The following is a 24,521-nucleotide window of genomic DNA, read 5'->3' as shown; positions in this document are numbered from 1 at the left end:
TCTTATCTTATCGCCCTGTATGTTTCTGTGTACTGGCTGTGGAAACAAATATCCCTCTGGGGACAAATAAATCTAAATCAAAACATTAAAGGGACACTCCACCCGTTTTACACATTAAGTTCAGTTCAAGGAGCACTAACCAACCTATGAAAACACTTGTATAATATCTTCTGTGGCTGTGGAGGAGCTTTCTAAAGTCTGTAAGAATTACCCCAATGATGTCACAGTGATGTCATCAGGGTTATCTCGGCATGTGCTTGAGACTTCGCATTTTAACAGTTTGCCTGCTTTACTAACTGGAGATGTGGGGTTTGAAAGAAGTGGGCCATTACAAGGCAGGGAAAGTCTAAAGGAAGACTATCCAGTTGCATCGTGGGAAGTGTAGGATCCAGTGTTTTCGGAGCTTGACCCATACTAGGGACTAAAAGTCAGGATATCTCAGCCTCTTTTGGTTCGATTCAGACTTGGGCTGTCAGAGTTAAAATGGGTTCTATGGGTACCCACAAGTCTCCCCTTTACAGACATGCCCACTTTTTGATAATCACATGCAGTTCGGGGCAAGTCATAGTCAAGTCAGCACACTGACACACTGACAGCTGTTGTTGCCTGTTGGGCTGCAGTTTGCCATGTTATGATTTGAGTATATTTTTAATACTAAATGCAGTACCTGTGAGGGTTTCTGGACAATATTTGTCATTGTTTTGTGTTGTTAATGGATTTCCAATAATGAATATGTACATACATTTGCATAAAGCAGCATATTTGCCCACCTCCATGGTGATATTAAATACTTGATAAATCTCCCTTTAGGGTACATTTGGAACAGATAAAACATGTGCGATTAATTTGCGATTAATCGGATTAACTATGGACAATCATGCGATTAATCGCCATTAAATATTTTAATCGATAGCCCTAATTTTGACTATTCTTTTTTTTTTTAATTGTCGCTTGTGAGTGTCCTAATATTAGTTAAATTATGACCAAGCTATTTGACCGCATAAAGTTAATTTTCTCCCCTCTTTACATCTTACATCATATTGTCATTGTTTCGTTCTTTTTACCATTAAATCTGATGTCAAAGTCAGCACCCGAGTAGGAACACACTGTATACTCAACTCCTGCTAACAAACAGCACTGCATGTAGGAAATATAGACTAACCTGATAATTTGTATAAAATGATTCATTACATAAACATTCTAAAATAGGCCCCTGTGTATTTCCTGTTGTAATGTTTGTTAATGCAGTAGCTGACAGGAAGTAAACTTGGACCAAAGCTGTTGCCTTAGCAATAGAATGGCAATGAATAGGTCTATAAAAACAAAACGTAACGTTACCTGGGGCGTTTCATGTCTCTTTTGCCTGAAGCACTGTTCATCTGAGACATCTGTGACTCGTTTACGGAGTATCATATTAATAAAGCACAGTGTTTTATTATGTGTAGGTTTGCTTCTCATAGTGAAGAGACTGAGGACTGTATAGTAGATCTCAGTTTCACCAAAGCGTTTCACTCAGAACATATAGACAGCTCTCCACAAAAAAAACCTCTGTAGCTGAAAAGCGGCTTGATACTCCAAAAGCTTAAATGAAACACGAGGAATGAAAGACTTTAATTTGTAGTGTTTTGCTTTTTGTAAACCAGTTGATGGTTTCCTGGCGTTCTGCCGTGTGTGTGCGTGTGTGAGGTTTTCATCAGTTCCTTTCATCGGCCAATTTTCAGTTGGATAAATCAAAGCCAGTTCTGTTAATAACTCTTCCAAAATGCCTGCTTTGGTGTGTTTGACAGTAATAGTTGCTGTCCATTAACCAGACGCTGAAGGCTTGGCTTCCATCGCTGAAACAGAATTAGAAAGATTTGAGGAGAAGAGAGATGTTATATGGAACGTGTTAGCCAGACTAACATGTTTTTTTCTGCTTCCTGATCTGTCTTGCTGTCCTTAGTGTGCACTGAGTCTTTAAGCGTTAACAACCAGCTCCTTACCCTCTAATACTCTTGGTATCCATTTGATGATTGAGTCGTGAATCATCAGTGGCGTGTTGGTTAATTTGATCAGGTTGGAAGCACAATGATTTGAACGTGATGATGAGTGACCAAACAAACAGTTTGCAGGCTAGGTGGCTGCTCACTTCATTAAACAGCATTTACAGTAAACATACCTGCAAATGTCACTACGGTCCATTTAGATGCTGGTGCCGTCCTCACTCTTCAGCACCACTCCTAACAACAAACTATCTGCCAGTAAAGTTTGTTTACTTTGTCTCCGGTTCTCCTGCCGGTATGGGAGAATAATTTTAACAGGAGTGAGACTCTGTTCGAGGGGAAAACAGACTTTGACACAAGACTTTCTCTCAGCCTGCCAGCTGCTGTCAATCAAACCACTAACACTTTTGTCACTGAGAGCAAAGGGGGCATTTCTATCTTTCTCCAAAGACCTTTTTTTTTTCTTCCTTCCAATAATAAAAACCATTTGCCAATAATAATTAAAAAAAACTTTATTTTGACTGCAAAAAAATAACTAAATGTGATTTCATTTGGACTTCAAACCATCAAGACTCTTTTCACAGTATTCAACAGTAAAATATTTGAGCCCTGTTTATTTTCTATTTATTCCCTTCCTGTCCTCCACCAAACGGGATATTTCTGCCCGACCACATTTGGCATGGTTGTTCGGGCGGTGAGTTTTACATCTGACATGTGTCATACATGTGTACAGCGCTGCAGACTAAACAGCTTTGCGGCTCACACGGGGGAAATCCTTTGTGTCAGCAGTGTAGGAGATGAAATATTGGATTGGATTGGAATTGGTAGCAGAACTGAATAAAAATGGTATTGAACCATATCTAGTTATAAGATTTAAGTCTGAAAAGCACCCATTTGAAAACCAATTTATCCCAGTCAGATACGTACTGGACCACCAGTGAAATCCAGCTGCTAATTTAACTTGACCTCACTAAACCTCATTAACATCTTTTTAAACCAGGCCTTGTTGATATGAAATGAATCTGCAGCTCTATTAAGAAATTGATTTTGGGGGATGGTTCAGATGTCTTTTCTGTTTGCCAATTGGAAGACTAAGGACAGCGTGACGACTGGTATGTCTGTCCAAACAGGTGTTGGAGGGGTTAATGTTGATATCTACAGTAAATGGTGTGTGAGTGAATTCACTCTCACACCACTAAACAAATAGCTGAATAAATGTGCGGTCTAGTGGATGAATAAAATGTTTTTTTTCAAAAAAATTAATTGAGAAAAAAAAAAAAAAATTCTGCCATCTGTTGAAAAAAACTAATTTCATTACATAATTAACAGCCTGGAAATTCCATCCTTCCACATCGGCAATTAAACCGCTCGTGTATCGTTTTGCATATCAATTAGCCCTCAGCGGGCTACGTGCACAGTTCATTGCATGTCTTAGGAGTTGCATTGGTGTGACTATGCTGTCACTCTGCTTTCATTGGATACTCAATTATATTTAAAATTTGCCACCACAGATCCATGCCAAATATCTGAATTTATTCCTCTGAAGCGTTTGTGAAAATTGCTCTCACAAAAATCTCAATTATTCACCACGCAGGAATGGAGATTGTCTGAATATAAAAATAAAAAAATGATCTAAATAATGGCTTGTTCTCTACAATAACAGCGCTGAAATGGTTTAACACATTGCATGAGCACAACACTATGCCGTAGTGCTCTGCACTCTTCTCTTGCCTTGACTTTTCTCCTTTTCATTCTACATTCAGATTCTAGTTCATGTGGGCTTTCTGACGGAGGAGTCTGGGGATGTCTTCAGTCCCAAAGTGCTGAAGGGGGGTCCTCTGGGCGAGATGGTGCAATGGGCCGACATCCTCACAGCCCTCCACGTGTTGGGACACGACCTCAAGGTCTCGGTTTCTCTCAAGGAGCTGCACGGGTACGTTTAGATTTATTCCTCTCTGATCATGTTGTTTTCTCATGTTTTTTCCAAGCTGTAGGCTTCAGTCGATGTGCAATATTCAGCTTTGTGTGGTCATGTTTCTCCCATCCATATTTAATGTGATATTCTGTGGGGCACCAGCGCAGGAATCATCTGTTGTTTTAATGTTTTATTCTCATTATTCTTATTCGTTGAATGGAAACGCTTTTGATTTGTCCGTTCTGCACGCTCTGCGAGGGATCATCAAGCCCCGACCGCCGCACCGTTGTTGCCCACACACTGTTTTTCCGATCACCTTTGGCCACACACGGATAAGCTATCTCTCCTTCCTGCAGAGTGCCGATTCAGCCTGAGGGCTTGACAGCATCTCTACAGTTTGTGCACCTCCTTCCTGCCGCAGCTCACCAGAGCTACAGAGCGATAACAGGCTTGTCGCTTGCCATCACAAACACAAAGTGCTTATACCAGTGGACACACACACATACATATTTACGCAACGTGCCTTCCAGTCAGACAGACGAGGTGGTTTCATCTAAAAATATAAGGCTATTGATTTGGAACTGGCGAGGTGCAATAAGAGGCAGCCGGGTTCCAGTCCTGTCTCGGACATTTTCCGGTGATCTTTCAGAACTGCTTCACGCTGGCTGGTCAGGAAAATGACTGTGTACAAGACGGGATTTGCTGTCAATTCTTCTCTGCCAGTGGGTGATGTGAAGCTGAAGCAGACAGGCTGATGATAATGTGCTCTTGTTATTGAGCACTGTATCCATTGCTGTAGGGAAGAGGTGAGGGCATTGATGAGTTAGAGCTGCCCTTTGATCGCAAACGTGTGAAGAAAAGCTGCCTTGATAAGAATAGACTAGGGAGATCAGTGAGGTGGGGAGGATGCCGCAGTGGGAATGCTTCTGCCGGCCGTGCTATTATTTACCCCACTAATTGGTGTCGTGGTGAATCACTGCAGTCTGTCTCTACCGGGAATACCATCAGAAATGTTTAAAAAAAATTGCAGAAGACTCACAAAGAAGCATCGGTCAAGGTCAGGGCTAATACTTTCCGACAGATGAATATAGTCTATAGCGTGTGCGTGCAGAGAGAGAGACTTTATTGAGTGATTTTACTGGTATGTGTATATTTATATAAGTATGCAGTGGCGTTCCATTAGGGCTGATATTGGTCTCTATTCATCAGGAAATTAAATGTTCAGCCTTAGAGAAAAATATAATGGAAAACTGAAATTGAAGGCAAGTGGATTTATTATCAGGCTCAGACCGCATTCCCTCTCCCCACCGAACGCAACCCAGTGTACGTATCCCACTCTGTTTTTTATGGCCATCTTGAATCGGCCAGTTAATGGCAGATGCTGAACATCCACAAATCCCCTCGCTGTGACTATTAATGAATAGAAAAAGGGGGGAACATTTTCTCTCCATCCCTTACTCTCCCACACGCTATCAAATTGACAGATCGTTATGTGGGTTGTGCTCCCACAGATTCCCTCAGGCTTTTATCTATTTACATTTCCTGCTCTTCACTTTCCCACCCAGGCCTTTCGGAGAGGAGCTTAATACCACTGAACGGCCTGCTGTGGTTCTGAACGCGGACGGGGTTGTTGATATGTTTAGCGTTTTTCGCCGACAGACAGATTAGCCACAACGGGAGCTCGGTTACTGTGGGAGTCAAGCTGTTGGCTTGCATCACATAATTGAGTCTAATTGGCAACCTTCATGCTCTCTGGTGGCTTCACTGAGTAGTCACTTTGGCTCGGCGTCTTTCCTTTGCTGTCCTGCTCAGACAAATCAGTTTTGCTCACGCATCCCTCCTTCAGCCAGAGTCTTTCCTCTACAAGATCCTGCTGAGGCTCTACTGAGCTGCCGTCTCTAAACAAAGACGTTTGAGTCTTTCTCACACACTGCAAAATGTTCTCAAGGGATGAACTGATCACATCCTTCTGGGAGTAGTTGGGATTGTTCAGTTAATGTAATTATTATGAGCCTGATTTTTTTTTTTTACATCAGCCTGTTGCTACTTAAATTATGGCTACGTTCACACTGCACGCATGCAGTGGCCCAAATCTTTTGCACATATCTGACTCAGATCAGTTTTTTTCATAATCGTGTGAACAGCACAAATCACACAGCCCGGTCGCACAAAAAGATGTTTGAATGACACGATAATGTGCAAGGCAAAAGCGTGTAATAAGAACGCCTTTCTTGCTTTAGGTGTGTCATTTTCACGCCATATAGTCTGTATTGACTGCGATGTCATGTAGAATAATAAAGGGGAGAAAGACCACAAATAGCTTAAAGCTGAAGGAGGCGAGGTTGGAGCAAATATGATTAAAAAAAGTTATCTTTTATAAAATGGTCGCTATATTCTGACAGTAGGTAACCTGAAAAAAATCATGTGCCTCTGTGACCTCTGGTGCTCCTAACGGCATCTGCAAGATTTCACATACCGGAGGAAAACATGCGGTAAGAGTAGATCTGAGGTCTGCTGTCCATCTGTCGTCTATGAGAGCCGGCTGTCAAACACTCGCGAACTCCGACCAAACGGTCAAACTAGGCCGCGCTGATCAAATATGAATCAATATTATGTTACGTTAATGCCTATTTACAGATCTAATGTTTTGCAGTGTGACCTTAGTCTGAACAGTCATGTCGACATTCATACAACTTTTACGTCAGTCTAGATCAACATTTGTCACAATTCTGCACTGTGAAACCATTCATGTCATGATCCCACCACTTCTGAGTCATCCACACGCACCTCCACACAGAAGTAGCAGCCATTGCCCTCTTTCTCCTTATCCCCGTCCTTGTTATCATGCAATGTTATTGCTCATCATCTTATAAATGAAACCATGAAAAAGCTGGCTTCAGTGGCCTCCATGTTTACTTCCATACAACAGTGTGCTACGTGTGACGTCTTTGTTATTGTATTTTGCGCATGCGGGTCAGTTCATAATTGTGACCAGTTCACACTGGAATCTGATATTGGCCACATTTAAAAAATAATGCGAACAGCCAAACAAAAAAATCGGATCTGAACAATAAATCAGAATTGAGCTGAGGCTTGCAGTGTGAGCGTAGCAGATGACAATTATAAACCTATTTTATATTACTTTTCTCAAACGTGTGTTTTACAAAGAAGACAGGTAAATTCAAACATAGCAGATGGCATAGCTGTCCAGAAACAGTGATAGGTGTCTTCTTGCTGAATGATGACCTAACTCCCCCGTTGATGCTGGTAATGCAACTCTGTTTTGGTGGCAATGATGGTCACTCTCTCCACACTGAAGTATGTCAACAACTTTTTGATGGACAGGTGTTTTGGTTTAACCAGTGACCGTGTTAATTGATGACTTTCAGCCCAATGCGAATAAGTATGTATTTAAAATTGATTGCAGGCTTTTATGAGCACACCTATACAGTATGTTCTGTTAGTGTTTTCAACAACTGCCGTCACTACGAGCAACCACGATGCATTTGGCTGAAAGTCACCTGTTAAAGCTGAAGTAGGCGAGATTGAAGCAAATATGATTAAAAAAGTTATTTTTGTAAAAAAAAAAATATATTGTGACAGTAGTGCATGAAACAGGTAACCTGAAAAGAATCATGTGCGTCTGTGTCCTCCGGTGCTCCTAACGGCATCTGCAGGATTTCACAGACTGGAGGAAAACAAGCAGTAAGAGCTGATCTGAGGTCTGCTGTCTATGAGAGCCGGCTGATAATATGCTGAAAGGTTATTATGGAATTTTTGCCCAATGATGCCAAAAATATACTGCCTACTGCAGCTTTAACACGGTCTCTCATTAAACCAAAACACCGGCGATATCTATGCCTGCAAGCTATTAAACGTGTTGATTACCACTGGACCGTGGTCTCAATCAGAAATGCTCATGCTTGTAGCGCCCATTTTAAAACTCAATAAACTCTAATCTCTGAGTCTGTCATGGTATCTGACGTTGTGTACATGACCAAACATAACGTAGTGTAAGCATCTAGTGACTTGTATTCTTGTAATTTCTCACCGGTGTAACGTTACACGCTAGGTTTCTCCACTAAATACATGTATCTGGCAACTAAATATTGGGCCACTTGCTAATGTCTTCTACCCACTCACTAATAGCACACAAATCTGGAAAGTCATTTTGTTAAATGGTAAATGGACTTGTATTTATATAGCTCCTTTCTAGTCTTCCGACCATTCGAAGAGCTTTACACTTCATGTCAGCATTCATCCATTCACACACACATTCGTATACTGAGGGCAGAGGCTGCCATGCAAGGTGACAACCTGCCCATCAGGATCTAATTTAACACATTTACACACCGATGGTACAGCCTTCAGTAGCAATTTGAGTACATATATATATCTGTATCTTGCCCAAGGCCACTTGGACATGTGGACTGGAGGAGCCGGGATAGAACCACTGACCTTCCGATTGGTGGACAACCTCTGAGCCACAGCCGCCCCACAAGTGTTTAGGTTGCTTTCGCGATCTTTGGTGTTTAATGCCCTTGCATAGCTTGACAAGCTATTGCTATCGCTGTACTTTTGTTGCCAAACTGCGTGCGCACACTTCATCATTGTTTGCAAGCTGTAAAAGGGTCTACAGTATATGTTGAAACATACACATTTCAAGATGCAACCACTTTCCATAAATATCATTTTGATATTATTGTATTGCATCATTCGTCCTCTGTGTAAGTCTTAGACAAAAGCGTCATCTATAAAAAAGAGAAATGGTAGCAGTGCAGACATTGAGATGTGAGTTTGAAACTTGTTGACAGGAAGTTCAGTCACGAAGAGAAGAAGAAAGATCGGTGTAAACGGAGAGCGGTAGTAATTGAAGAAGAGAAGAAGTACAGTCCTGGGTTCACTGTAATTGAGGTGGCGATTGAAGCGGCCGTGACATCACTTCTGTCAGTAACACCGGCACTTGTCGCACCCTGAGGGGAGGGCCCTACGGCAGTTTGCAACGCGGCAAAGACAGCTGTCACTTCCGCCTGGGGGGATCTCATCTGCTACCAGAGCGACACGGGTAATTAGCCGGCGACAGAGCATGGTGCCTCAACACCTGAGGAGCCGTGGATGAGGGGGTGAGGACGGAGTGAGAAAACAGAGGGAGAGAATAAGGAGGGCAGAGGTAGCTGCAGCTTGTCAGCTTTAGCAAGTTCTGTCAGCAGAGTGGAGAAGTAATGTAACGCACACACGCTGCCACCAAGTAGTGTTGTGATCCAGAGACAGATCCACAACAAGAGATGGTTTAACATGCAGGATGTGAGTGCTGTTGTGTGAGATATTTTGCAGATGGCGGTGTTAAATCAATTATGTCTAGTAGGCTTCACTTGACAGAGCACATTAACAGTCACCAGGTAATTTCACCTTGTTTCTCCCTGCAAACATTGTGTGATCAGTAACCCGAAATAATTCAGCAAATGTCATATCGGGGGTCAATTGTGTCTGTAATCCAGCAGCCTGAACAGTGGGAGTAATGACAGGTCTGTGCAGGGCTTTGTGAAGTGTAAAAAAAAAAATCAAAGCTGTCTTTTTTTCCTCGAAGCTCCAACAAAGAGCCTTATGATGCTGCCAGTCTCAGGTTGAGCCTTTCCATAAGTGCTGATGCTCTCTCACCCTGCAGCTTTCTGATTGATGTGCCTTTGTTTCTATGCTTTAAGATAAAACGCAAAAACAGCAACATTGATAAAAAAAAATAGCCAGCGTAGGCCATAAGTGAGATAACATCATAAGGATACAGCACAGTGTATGGTGACTAATTGAGGTTAACCGTACAGTGCCTGTGTGATATTGCTTAATTTAGATTACTAATTTAAGTGCCTAGATTACAACTGTCTGTGTTTCTAGATATATGTTCCTTTAGGCTCAGTGTTTTTGTTTTTTTTGCAGATTCTCACAGAAAAATAAAGGATTTTTGTTTTAATGACCAGAAAGGTTTAAAGCAATTTTCCCACAGATTCCCTACGCACCCAAAATTGTTATATTTTCTGCAGCATAAGGACTTTGTTTACCGCAGTTTAAGAGAATTAGGTCCTCTTGTGATGTTGACAGCTCAGAAAGTGCTTGCAAAATAAAAACTGAAGAGAAAAATGGGGAGAAAACACAAATGAGCTGCCGATTTTGCACTAGTAAGTAAAAAAACAACACAAAAGCAGTTTGAAAATCTGAATTCACCACAGATGTTTTGTATTATTGATGTTCTTTTCCTCATCAATGCAGATATTTATAGTTTTCCCTTTTCAACCTCTTAACCATCCGACTGACGCTATTCGGTCTTTCAGAGGTTGTTGTTGGCTCAGTTTTAAGGCCAGAGTGAAGATACTGATACTGGTATCATATGAAACTAGAAAACCTAAGGAATCTATTGATACCAACCAGGTCATGCTAGCTTATCGCGAAGTAGGCTAAATAAGGTCCCTTGACCTCTGACCTCAAGATATGTGAATGTAAATGGGCTCTATGGGTACCCACGAGTCTCCTCTTTACAGACATGCCAACTTTATGATAATCACAAGCAGTTTGGGCAAAAACTATGCAGTGTTTTGCATGTAGTACAAATGTATGTTTTTCGCCTATTCTAAAAATGGTGTGTTTGACTATTTCTGCATACTGGGGTTCCTAAACAGTCTTGGAATTACATAAATTGGGTATCACTGTAAAGCTGAGACTCCTGTGGATCCAATGATCCAATTATTGTAGAGACAATTTTTTGAAACGTGACCGACCTCACTGTATAAAATGACCTGTGGTGACTTCTAGGATAATCACAGCCTCATGAAACTTTACAGCCACAAACTAGATACCTAGAGCATTCAGAGGATGGATGGCTTTCCTAGCTAGATTGACAATAAGGGGGTTTCTGAGAACAGAACAGAACAGAACAGAAGTGCGCGCAATCCATCGCCAAACAATGCAATTCTTGCGGAAATCTCCAAATGTTAAAAGTTTTTGATACCAAATCACATCATGACTTTTTCTATGGTGTTCCTCAAGGTCTTGGTGTCTTAATGTGGTATTTTGGAGGGATTTTTGATCATTTTTATCAAATTCTCAAGTAGGAAAAATGGTTAAATTTAGCACCAAATCTATGTAACAAATGGCATCAACCCAAAAATTGCTGCAACACTTCTATAATGTTCTAAGCCCACATACAGAATGAACTAATACATGTTTACTTCTGATTTATGAATAGAACAACTTGTCACATAGTGCTGAGCTGCTTCTCAAATTAATCTTCAGGTTCCCAGCTTTCAAATGATGTACACCACTTCTATGTGACATCTACTGTTGATCTAACCCTCTTGAAAAAGTGGGCGGAACGGTAAGGAGTTAATAAAAGCTGAAAATAATGAGCCGTAATTATACATTAACACAGCTGTTCGACATAAAGTGTTGCTTGTGCGCTGTCATAGCGACCATTTTCGCGAGCTGAATTTGAGCCAGATACTGCACATCAAAGTGGTACATCAGCTGTATCTGATCACAACAGCGTCAACATCTGAGCTTTTCCTCTCCTCCTGTTATCCTGCAGTCTCAAGTGGTCGATTAGCATGCCAGACTCTGTTCCCTCTGGCAGGCCGGCTTCACACACACACACAGTGGCACATCAGCTCCGCTCTCTGCCCACGTCATTCCCGTCAAACTGCGAGCCCTCCCTCCAGCCGGCCCTCGGTAAACCCCTTACCCCCAGCCTCAACCCTTCACATGTACCTGTAAATCTGCCTTAGCCAATTCCCCTCACTGTTGGACGTGTGCACCCTGCAATGCAGTGCAACTATGGAGTCTCCAACACTGTCTCTATCCCTTTTCCCCCAAACTGGTGAGTTGCCATGGTGCCAGTGGCCAGCTGTGAAACAGAGAAATTGTGCCCGGTGGTGGTTGTCAAGTGGTGTCAGGAAATGTATGCAAGTCTCGCACCTTTGTTCTCCTTTTTTGCAGCCTTTCTCTTTTGCAATCCTTCTCTCATAACTTATTTCTCCTCTTTGAAGTCTGAGTAGGTCACTAAAACACAACAAAGATCTTTTTTTATCTAGATAGATCTTTATCCGTTGCCAACTCCAGTGTCGTTCAAAACCTGTTAAAAACACATTTAGAAAAAACATATTCCTTCATCACGATGGACACGGGCCAGTGTGATTAATTCGGAAACAACACTCTGTGATCGCATTTTTAATATTTGAAGAGCAGCTCTAGTCTCATTGGCATCACTGAGTATGCTCATGGACGCGTTTATGCTGCTGAGAGCAATAAACTATATTTGTCATGTTCATCACAGTAAAGCAAAATGTCACCATTATGCAACGGTGTGGCTCTTTTATGTGTTTTTAATAGTTTTTCGATGACAATGGTGCTGTAAATCATGGAGGCATAAGCTGTGTCAGGTTTTGGCTACGCAGACGGAGCTTGTTAGAGGGACACATTCATTGTTGGTTGTGGTCTTTTCATGGGATTTGTTGATAATGATAAAAAGATTAAATAACGCCAGCCCTTATCCTTTAATCTTGTGTGTGCGCGCATCTGTGAAGGAGATAAAGAGAGAACGAGAGATAGAGTCGCTGTTGCCTGCTTGTGTATGCGTACTGTATATGTGTGTGTGCTTATGTGTGTGTTACAGTATGTGTGTACTCCCATTTCCACACTCCTGGCTCCTTAATGCACTTTAATCCCTTTACTCTTCCTTTAAAGTTTGCCCGGATTTGCATATATCCAATTAAACCTCTGAACAGCAGCAGCTTCAGTGGATCTGTGAGGAGCAGAGTCACGTACAGTCACTGTAATACATCTGCTCTCGCATTAAACTATGAGAGGCCATATACAGGGCATAATTTAAACTTAAACTCACACACACACACAGACCATTGAAACGCACATATTTGATACTGCATAGACAAACTACTGGCAAGTGAAACCGCACGTGTGACGGAAAAAATACACAATCACACATACATTTGAATGTATCACAAAATCTTTAAATCTTCAGTATGATGTGTGAAAGTCAATTTCAGTGTCTTAAGCCATGCCAGCGGCGTGACTTTGTGGATGGCAATGTCAGTCAGTCGATCCACCACTTTGGTCCGGACTGAAATGTCTCAACAAACATTGGATGGATCGCTATGTCATTTGGTACCAGGCAGCTACCTCCGGGTCTGAAAAGTGAAGCCAATGAGGAAGTGCCTTAAACTTGCATTCTGTCTAACAGCCAGCAGGGGGCGACTCCTCTGGTTGCAGAAAGAAGTCTGATTGTATAGAAGTCTATGAGAAAATGAGCCTACTTCTCACTTGATTTATTACCTCAGTAAACATTATAAACATGAATTTATAGTCTCAATCTCTAGTTTCAAGTCTTCTTCAATACAGCATGATGTTCATTTAGTAAATTATGGTCCCATTTAGAGTCAAATAGACCATAAAGCAGGGTTTCAGACGTGGCTACCTTGTGATTGACAGGTCGCTACCACGGCGTTGTCCGCTCTAGGTTTTTGTCTTAGAACTTTAACCCTTTCACAGTGTGTTTTTTTTTTGTTCATGAAAGTGAATTACATTTTTGGTCACCTAAAAATGTTGCGTACATTTGTACTTAGCTCCACCCTCTCGTGTCACTTCTGGTTGCAAAAAATCAACATGGCGATGGCCAAAATGCCGAACTCGAACTACGTCCACTTGTTATATACAGTCTATATTTGGTACAGACATTCATGTCTCCCTCATAGTGAATTGTAAACACTTTGTTGATCCCTTAACTTTTGGTTTAGTCTCTTCATCATTTTAAAATTTCAATTTGCCTAATGCTTTGGTTTATGACAAAATACCTGCAAAACTGGTGACAATCCATCATCCTCGGCTGTACTTTGTGTTTAATGCTAGCAATTGTCAGCATGCTAACACACCAAAGTAAGATGGTGAACATGGTAAACCTGCTTAACATCAACATGTTAGCATTCTCATTGTAAGAAAGTGTCAAAAGTAAAGTACAAAATGGAATTTGACTTTAAATTGTCTTGATCCTTTCTCCCTTCTGTAAAGCAAAGTAATCTATATTTTATGGACGTACTGAGGTGAGACCCTGGCAGCTGGACTGCATTATATCCACCTGGCTGCATACTGCACACAATATAGACGACAGAAATACAGCTCCACTGAAGAGCACTTTTGTTTGTGTAAGCACTGAATTGCCTGGGTGTATACCTTTGACGGATGAAACCGCAGCCTAAAGCACCGTCGGCTGACACGCTCTTGCTCATTATCCCGTCTGCTGTAGGGGAACCGGCCGCCATGCCATGTTTCCACAAGGCTGCAGTGCTGACTGAATATGTTCACTGTCCAAAGAAGGATCGATAGACTCTTATTTTGCAGGTATTTGTGTCTGTGGACGCTGAGTTGTGCAGGATGTGTTTTTGAGGCAGGTAGCAAGAGAAAGAGGGAGTATAAGGTCATAGGTCTACGACTACCACTGCAAAAACTTTCATGAAGTGGATGCAGTTTGGCAAAACTAAAAGCTTTCGTATTTTCCAGCAAACTGGTGACTGAAGACGGTCTTTATCACTGCTTCCTGTGCAAGTTTGATCATCTCTGTCCTTCACAGAGATGCTTTCATTGCTATTGGTTTGCTTCTCTTTGAAATATGAAGCTTAAACAGAAGCCTTGACAGTGCTCTTTTTTATATAAACTCCTTTGATCATAGCAAGTTTACATTTTGTAATTCTTAGATATTTAAAGGTGCTGTATACAATATCCAGAGCATTAATATAGCAGCAAACAACTATTTGCTATGTAAAGATATAGTGGAGTAATGTCTACCTGAGCAGAGAATGAAGTCTCTCTCCCTCTGTGTGTGTTGTAATCAAAGCTTCTCCTCGCTTTGTTGACATCGCTGGGCCGCCCACACATGCCTTTTAGTGCATGTTTGTGCCCCAATGGCTAGCTCACGGCCGCTGATCTGCACTGCGCTCACACGGTGGTTACAGCTGATAACGCTGTTCCGTCCAACGGCGCCGTTGCAGAAGCGTAGCCCCCACCCTCCAGTCCACCCACCCCCAGGTTAAAACTGTTAGCTGTATGTATGTGCATATTGCGAGGGTGGAAACCATGAGATGGCAGCGTCATCACGGTAAACAGCAACAGTGGCGATATGAATGGAGTATAGAATTTCAACATTTGCAATATAAATAAGCATGCTGTCAACTTCTGAATCTATTTTATGTTAACAATAAACACTTATAAGACAGGGAAACTATGACATACCTTTCTATTTATAGTTTATGCAAGAGCTGTCCACTGGAACGGAGCAATCCACTAGAACGGAGAGATCCATGACAGGATTTGGACAGCAGCTAGTTTGTAGTTTCCACAGTGAGGCACAGCCCACCAGTAAGGCATCTAAGCCTATTCCCATCCGCACTCTACTTGGTCAACAAAAGTCTAGTACTGTATTTATGGAATTAGCTATAGCTTAACTAGCTAGCTACCAAATTATAATATCCGTACCTGTTTTTGCTGAAATTCTTGACTCGGTCACTTGCAGTTACTGTGTACTGTGATGACGCTGCCACTTCGTGGTTTTTCGGCGTGCCCTTGTAATATGCGTGTACATGGGCAGGTCACAGTATTGTTTATGCCTCCACGCCGGCGATAGCCATGGCCAGAGGCATTATGTTTTCGTGTTGTCCGTCCGGCCCGGTCTCTCCATCCGTCCTATTCTCGTGAACGTGATATCTCAGGAACGCCTTCAGGGAATTTCTTCAAATTTGGCACAAACGTCCACCCAGACTAAAGGATGAACTGATTAGATTTTGAATGGTCAAAGGTCACTGTGACCTCAAAAAACACCTTTTTGGCCATAATTCAAGAATTCATATGCTAATTATGACAATTTCACACAAATGTCTAATAGGATTAAATGATGTAGTGATGACATTCTGGACAGACTTGGATGTAAACTGCAACTGGTTGGCGGAGGCATAAAAACGTGATGTGTTTTAAAAATGGCTGTTGTTCCCCTTTAATAGCTCCTCTATTAACTTGTAAAAAGTAGAAATGTCAACACCTCCTCAGTGCTGCATATGGTGTCCTCACAAGTATAGTATTACAAGTATGTGTTTTTTGTATGTAGTGGTCTCACAGAACTGTTTTTACATGTCTTATTTATATATTATTATTTATATCATAAATATTTATATAATATTATATTTATGTCTTATTTATAAAAAATGTTTTACAAACTGCATCATGTCACATTGAATTCACATCCAGTAAACTGCATCTAGTACAGCAGAGTATTTTACAGATCTGCACACTTACTCTTCTTCTGCTGTACAGTTTTTGTACTGTGGCGTGGCTCCTAAGAACCGCTGAAGTTTGACAAAGCAACACTTTCTCTTGTAATGAAAACAGGCACACTTGATTGCGTTTTTCTCAAACAAAGCACTACCTTGATCCCAACTGAAAGCAGAGTGCTCTGAAGCTGCGCTGTACTTTGTCATAGCAGACAACAAATTTATATCTCCTGTCGTTCCTGGTTTTTGTAACTGCTCTCGACTGGTTTTTATGTATGCCTTATTTCTTCAGGCAGCAGATGCTTTATCGAGACTGATCAAGCCCGTCTGGCTCACTGCACGGAACAGGAAAGAAACAAGGGCAAATTATATCTGAGTGAACGCGGGGGTGATTTCAGACTTCAGATTTCAGCCAAAGCTCTCTATCCTATCACTCACATGCTTACAGTGATAATGCTAGCATGATGATGTTAAGCAGGTGTAATGTTTACCATGTACACCGTGTTAGTTTAGTGTCTGCTAACATTTGCTAATTGGCACTAAATACAAAGTAAAGCTGAGGCTGATGGGAATGCCATTAGTTTAGCAGGTATTTGGTTATAAACCAAAGTATTGGACAAACTGAAATTTTGACATGATGGTGGAGCAAGATGAAGAGTCCAAGGATGAAAGTTATTAAAGTTCATTCTCTGGGGGAACATGAATGTGTGCACCAAATTTAACAGCAATCCGTCCAATAGTTGTTGAGATATTTCAATGAATATAGAAGTTTTTATTGGACTTTATTAGTTGTTATCCACAGTAGACAATCCACAAATGTGTACCATGATCCACAAATATTTCACTATCCACAAACGTGTATTTTTGAATTTGTGTTGTATTAAGTCACATCCACAGAAATATAGAGTGTAACAACTTACTCTGTAAACACACATATTAATTACATATAAAAATTGTATAGGTTTACATGTAAATTGATATATATGCATTTGTACTGGTGGAATTTTTTTTTTCTTAACTTTGCTTTATTTATGACATGCTTTATTTTTAAAACTATAACATTTTTATGTGGATTCAAAATAGGTGTTTACAGGGTAAAATATGCGTATTTGCAAATCGCCCTGTATTTTTGTGGATGTGACTTTACACAACACAAATAAAAAAATACATGTTTGTGGATAGTGAAATATTTGGGGATTGTCTTCTGTGTATTACAACAATACAAGTCCAATAAAAACTTACATCAATAAAAAGCAAAAATGTCAACCTCATGTTGGAGGGAAAAGTCAGAGGATTACCAAAGTCAGCAGGATTCATCCTCTAGTGACCATGAATGCCCGTACAGAATTTCATGGCAATCAAACATTTGCTGAGATAGTTCAGTCTGCACCGGAGTGTTGAATCGGCTAACCATGAAAGAGAGAAGAAAAGCAAAGAAAAGGCTCTATTGTGGCCCTCTTGAAGCCAGCATTTATGCAGTAAGTGCTTGGATGGCATCGTGACAAAGGCGGAATTCAGCACAAATAATGCTTGAAAGCAACCATCCCTCTGTATCTGTCAAAGACGTGTGGTTAAACGAACGTGCTGCATGTCTCAGATAATACGTGTTTCCGCGCGTGAGTCGTAACAAGTACAAGTGTGCAGACAAATTGGGGCGACTCCCCGTTGCGAGACGTCGCTGCCTGGTAGCGTTGAATTCTGTATTGTTCGGTTGAATGGCTCAGCCGTCTCGCTGAGAACACCGATATGCTCCACGACGCAACTGGGCTCTTTCATTATCCCTGTCTTCAGCTATGTTTCTCTTCTGACCAAACTCAAGTCATACAAGCACCCATATATCTTCAGAGAGATGGGAGAAATTACACAGTACAGCTGTAAAATGTCAATCATCTGATCGGTGGTATTTTAGTTGATTTGTACTTTTTTTTATAGTCCTTTTATGGGGAATGATCCGTCATTACTGTTTCAATGGTTATTCAATTTCTCTCAGGGAGCGACAGTTGCCTTTTCTCTTTCTTTCTTATTTTCCCTTTAGTTTTGTGTGTTTCTTTCATCTCTTCTGTGGGATCACAGTGTTTGTTGTTGTATGCCACTGTGCACACTGTTTGGCTCAGTTTGACGCTAAAATCACATCTGCCCTGTCCGCAGGTTTTTGGGGGTCCCTCCAGGAAGAGGAAGCTGCCCTCTGACGGGACCTCTGCCCTTTGACCTCATCTACACCGACTACCACGGCTTGCAGCAGATGAAGCAGCACATGGGTCTGTCGCTGAGGAAGCACAAGTCAGTCTCTCTCTCTCTCTCTCTCTGTTCATATTTCTGTCTTGCCATTTCCGTTTGTTTCCCGAGCTCTAAGTACAGTGTTTGTTTGTTGCATCCGTTTTTTGTTGCCAGTAATTGCCTTTTCTGATGAAATACTTAACTATTGGCTTATTGACTGGCTGGTGTTACAGGCTGGTAGCCACTGGGTGGGTTACTTCACTGTGCATCAGCAAAATTCTCCCTTTGGTTCGTTGCGGGGGGGGATCCAATTTGGCCTCTTTACACAGTGATCAATCAACCAGGTGCAGGCTTCTATCCTCTTCTTTATATGCATCGCATGGGAAAGTTGGAGTAAGTCGTCTGCAGCTCATGTATTTGTAAAATGCGAAAGCAAACACAATTCAGAGTTGTTCCAGGCTCTTTTCTTTTTCTGTAAATTCAGTTTTTTGTTCTTTTCTTCCAGCTGGACAGCACTGGAGCAGTCAGTGTGAAAGCAAATCCTCTTGTTTTATCCAAACAAACAAACCCAAACAACTTTTAATGCAACTCTGGGGAAAAAAAAAAAATATTGACGAAAAAGGAAAAAGAGTAAAAGAGTAAAAGAAAAGAAGTTATAGCAGTGTGAAAATAATGATAATCATGTTGGGTCTAATGTTGTTTTGTTTTTATTCCACATTTTACTGTGAATGCGTAAGAGGAGAAGGGCGCTGCATTCATTAAACAACACATTTCATAATAATTCTTTTGATTTCTCTAAGACGAGGTCCTGGCAGGGCAGCGGTGAAAAACCTCCCTTGATTCCAATCAGCGTCAGTCCAAGGTCAGCTGATCGACCAACGCTCCTCAGCTGTCACAGAGTGAAAGACCAATACTTTAATTTCCTCCTCTGCCCTGACACTGATTAGAGAAGCAAGGCATTGATAAATCTCCGATTGGATTACATCAATTGATTTTTGACTTCCCAGTGTGAATATTCACTGCCGATGAAGTGCTGATGTGATTTTCTTCTTCTCTTGTTGTAAACTAAACACATAATGTCTCCTCTGTTCCACCCTGTTAGAGTTTGATGTGGGAGGACATTAACACAACATCTTCTAAGATGTTAGTCGAAGGAGTGTAATTTATTCCCTGTTGAAGAGTTGCTTTCATATTATCAGAGAGAATTTTAAGCATTTTCCAGTTTATCCAAAGAGACTCACTCACAGGAAGAGAGTTTAGCATCTCCTTAAAATGCACTTAAGAGAACAACACTGGTCCAAGTTGTTTGACTCAAATTCATCTCAGACTTGTCCAGGTTGTGTCATGATGTGTTCCAGCAGAGGGCCCTGTGGTGGCTGTGAAACAAGGCTGTGATTTAAGCTTCCGATGTCTCGTCTTGAGGCCCGTGTAAGCTCTGCTCAGTGAGGGGGGGGACTGGCAGGAGACATGGATATCCATCACCGCTGACAGCTTTACAAACCGGGACTCTGACAACAAGACAGCTATAGTGCTGAGATTAGCTCTCATGGCTCAAAATGAGAAAGTGATTTTACATGGCTGTCATGTTGTTGACAGATTCTGCATACTGTATATGTAGCCGGACATCACCAGACCAAATCGCAAATACGACTTGGAACCTTGCAGTTCATTTTCGATTTCCACGGAGCGTTATCAACACGTGACGTTACACTGATTGACCAGTGACCAGGTCTGCCTGGTGTAAGATGGCCAATCAGAGCACATTATTACGAGCCAATCACAACTCGGGACTTGGCGCAAAGCGGGTGGGAAAAAATAATGCCTTAGCAGACTATAGCGTGCAAAGATGAGTTGGTATATTAAACTTTTGCCAAATCTTGTTGGAAGTACAGCAAACACATCTTTCTTCTCAAGAAAAGCTTTAAAGGACCAGTATGTAACATTTTGGGGGATCTATTAGGATCTATTAGTTCTTCTACATGCTTGACACATGGGAGAAGATCCAGTTGGTTGCAATCTGCAACCTCACTGCTAGATGCCGCCAAATCCTACACACTGCAGCTTTAAATGCAGTTGATTGTTCATTTAGTAAAAATATACCATCCAGTTCTTTCAATGCTGACACGATAGCAGCTTCAACATAAAGTTCCATAATCAGCTGCAGCCATCTTGGTTGTTTTCGAAAATGCCTCAGCAATGCTCCTCTTTACGGTCTTAGTCACAAACACGCCCCGTATTAGATAAACGGTTGTGATTGGCCTGGCAAGGCTCAGGCTGCTGGAAATCTGTCCAAAACGGAGGAGGACCAGACCTGTAGGCTACCTCCAGGTCTGAGATGTGAAGCCAATGCTGAAGTGCCTTAAACTTGTATTCTTTCTAATAGACCAGCAGGGGGCGACTCCTCTGGTTGCAAAAAGAAGTCTGATTGTATAGAAGTCTATGAGAAAATGAGCCTACTTCTCACTTGATTTATTACCTCAGTAAACATTATAAACATGAATTTATGGTCTCAATCTCTAGTTTCAAGTCTTCTTCAATACAGCATGATGTTCATTTAGTAAATTATGGTCCCATTTAGAGTCAAATAGACCATAAAGCAGGGGATGCTTTAGGGCGTGGCTACCTTGTGATTGACAGGTCGCTACCACAGTATTGTCCGGTCTGGCAGTTGTCTGCGTTTTCATCTTAGAACTTTGTAGCACTTTGGTCGCCTAAAAATGTCTTACTCAGCGTTTAGTTGTACTTTGCTCCCCCCTTTCGTGTCACTTCTGGTTGCAAAAACCAAGATGGTGACAGCCAACTCGAGGCTTCAAAACGTCAGTCCACAAATCAATGGGTGACGTCACTGTGACTATGTCCACTTCTTATATGCAGTCTATGGACCAGACGCATCTGCCAGAGCAAATAAAACATGAGCTCGCAGATTCGTCTGGCTCTCAGGGAAGCATATATAATGTGCTACATTAGGTGAAATAAACCAAACTAGGTGGAATTATTTTTCCCTTTTGTTGCTCAATCAGGTGGAGACTGTATTATTTGAAAGCAACAGATAACTTTGATCTAATTTTAGTGCTGTCTATTTTTTATACTTTGTCCCAGGTGCCACATCAGAGTGATTGACACCTTCGGCACTGAGCCTGCGTACAACCACGAGGAGTACGCCACTCTGCATGGCTACAGGACCAACTGGGGCTACTGGAACCTTCACGGCCAGCAGTACATGACCATGTTCCGTATGTGGGCTTTAATTTCTTTAACACAGATTTTCTCTTTGGTTATACTGAGGTTGTACATCTGCTTATGGGAAATGGTCTGCATGAGTTCTCACAGATCATATCAAAGACATGAAGTGTTTTGATTTGTGTTTATGTTATTGAGAGTGCGAGTAGATTGTGCGGGTTTATACAATCCTCAGACCGTAACAGACGAGGCTTTGGTCCACAAACGGGTCAGAGAAATTGTTCAGAACAGCTGTGCCCAAACAGATGCCTAAAGCCACCTGCTGTGAGACCAAACAGCACCAGTCAAACACACAGAGAAATGTACAAAAAAACGAGCTTTCACGGCGCATTTGGTGAAATTGGTGACAGAAGAAACTTCAGCTGTTTGTGTAGTCTCCGATTAATTCAGCAACAATCAGCAGCCCCTGCTGTTTCCACAATACTGGCTGTTATCACAAAGCCAGGCACTGTGAAAGTTGTCAGCTTTTCATCTCGGGTTTGAAAATTGACTGAAAATACGGTTTCTTTCTCCTTCCCACTTGACATCTCCCTGCTGGAGTAGATTTCCTTTGTGTGCGCCACCATTCATAGCGTTGTTTTGTGCCCTGAAAGTTGTAAGCCGTGGCACATTAAAGCTGCAATCCAAAAGTCTTTGAAGGTAAAAACTATAGAAAAGATGATGGAGAAGAGTGTCGCTTTTGGAAAGTTGTTTCACCTCATTGTTGGTATGCAATGAAAGTCAGCCAGACAATTGATGTGAATGCAAATACACTTTATTGTTTAACTGGTGAAGTTAGCAGTGGCATCGTTTTACCACACTGATTCATTCTCATAATAAAACCGTATGAATTTCGGCTTTACAGAATCCCCTCCGCTCTCCTTTTGTTCTGTATTCTCTACATACGCAGCAGTGAGTGTGGATCTCCACAGCAGGTCCTTTAGTTCAATCACTTTTTTTTGTGAGACATGAAATTGGACTTGTAACGTTGTGTTGCCAATTGCTTTGTTTGTCCTTGGCAGCCCACACTCCAGATAACTCTTTTATGGGTTTTGTGGCGGAGGAGCTGAATGAAACGGAGAGACTGAACATTCAGCGGAACAAGGTTAACAATATGGCTGTTGTGTACGGTAAAGAAGCCAGCATGTGGAAGGTCAGTATTGCAAAAATAACCCCTGCAAAAAAATAAATTTAGCACGTTTTTTATTGCTTGTTTCTAATTTGTGAGAGGAGACAGTTCAGTTTCAAAGCTACCGACTGAATCTACCATATAATGCTTTTGTGTTATTTGGTAACTTTAAAACGAATTCAAATTGATACTTTTGGTTTGTTTTCTTTTTAGTTTGGTTCGGTTTCACAGTGCACAAATCAATGCAGACCAAATTTTAAAAAAAATATTTGCTGAGGGACGCATACGAAGGAGCGATTTTATCTTTTTCATCTCTAGAGCTGCCACTTTTATACAAGGACTGACTGATAGTTTTAACACGTTGACTCGGCACTGATCTACTGTACACATGAATCCCTTCTCCTCCAGTTTATCTCGAGTGACTTTATAAAGGTCACTATTTTGGTGGACCTTATTTAGCATATTCTGTATGTTCTCTTCAGCCCAGATGTCAAGCAAACATCGGACTTCATGTTAACCTGTCGTTTACCTGTGTCCATCTCAACAAATGCCCGCACTGGCAGCCTGCGTTTTGGTTCGCTTGGAAACGGTTGTTTTGGACCGCACTAGAGTATGATTACTGCGTTCAAAACTGCCCAAACGAACCGCACCATAGTTTGATTAGAACGGTTGGCTTGTGAAAGCACCCTAAGAGACACAAAGAACGCTACATGATTCTGTTACGTGTGATGCCGTTAGGGCTGGGTATCATTTAAAACTATTATATTACCATTAGCAATACCAGAACACTTAAAGTGATACCGATACCAGTAGAGTACTTGATTTGATACCTTTTTTTTGCTCTCTACCTCATTCAATACCTTTTTGTTCTACTTCCTTTGATACCGTGTCGTACTTTCGAACATTTTGGTGGTATCTCGGCACGCTGAGCTGCCAACTCTGTCAAATAACCCACGCTCGACTTCACCACACCACAGACTGTATGGGTTGTAGCTGTGTCACACGTCGCGTTTAATGGAAAAACGCTTGCGGTGATTCGCTGCGAGCAAAACCATGTTTTTGTTTTTTTATCTGGGTCAAAATGGATAGAATGCAGGTATCGTTTGACTGGAGAAGTTTCAATACTACTTGGTACTGGGTTATTTTGATCGATACCCAACCCTAGATGCCATCTTGTGTAACTACGGGTTCAGACAGGCAAATAAGTATGGATCTGTTATAGAGGAGCAACAGGACATTTCACAGCTCTTATGAGAGGCTTCATACTACCTCTTGGATCGTTTCACGTGACTCTAATGAGTCTCGTTAAGATGTCCTCTTACCACCTTTTAGTAGAACAGACTAAACCTCTAAAAGAGGTGATTTTCAGGAGAGAGCGTGTCCCATTTCTCTTGCAAAATGTCATGTGCATGTTGTCACGATACTGGAATTTCCTGAAATACCTTGAAAAGTATCGATATTAGATAACCATTTTCAATACCACGGTGGAAAATTGACCCAATATTAAGGGCATACAATTTTAGATTTTTATTTAAGGATAAATAGCAGTGTGTGTGTGTGTGTGTGTCAACTCGCTGTCGGAGAGAAGAGAGAGCAGAAAGCTCAGCTGGTACCCATGTATCAATTTTGGTGAAAATGAGTATTGAAACCGTTTCAAATATTCAGTATTGATATGTATCAATACTTTGATATTTTGGACAACACTAACATATATCATATTGTAAAATGTCTTACAAGGCAAAGGT

General features: G+C 41.4%; 1 protein-coding gene across 1 annotated transcript in view; it reads left to right on the top strand.

Annotated features, from left to right (window-relative positions):
* The window catches only part of mgat5b (alpha-1,6-mannosylglycoprotein 6-beta-N-acetylglucosaminyltransferase B), a 66,441-nt gene that overhangs the window by 26,558 nt on the left and 15,362 nt on the right, over window positions 1-24,521 (top strand). The window contains exons 8-11 of the mRNA XM_074655226.1: window positions 3,746-3,915; window positions 18,360-18,491; window positions 21,528-21,661; window positions 22,670-22,800. Coding sequence (XP_074511327.1) covers window positions 3,746-3,915; window positions 18,360-18,491; window positions 21,528-21,661; window positions 22,670-22,800 — 567 coding nt within the window. The remainder of the gene's footprint in view (window positions 1-3,745; window positions 3,916-18,359; window positions 18,492-21,527; window positions 21,662-22,669; window positions 22,801-24,521) is intronic.

This window comes from Sebastes fasciatus, chromosome 13 (genome assembly GCF_043250625.1).
Source record: "Sebastes fasciatus isolate fSebFas1 chromosome 13, fSebFas1.pri, whole genome shotgun sequence".
In the NCBI taxonomy this organism is placed as follows: domain Eukaryota; kingdom Metazoa; phylum Chordata; class Actinopteri; order Perciformes; family Sebastidae; genus Sebastes; species Sebastes fasciatus.
This window is presented reverse-complemented; position numbering and strand designations above follow the sequence as displayed.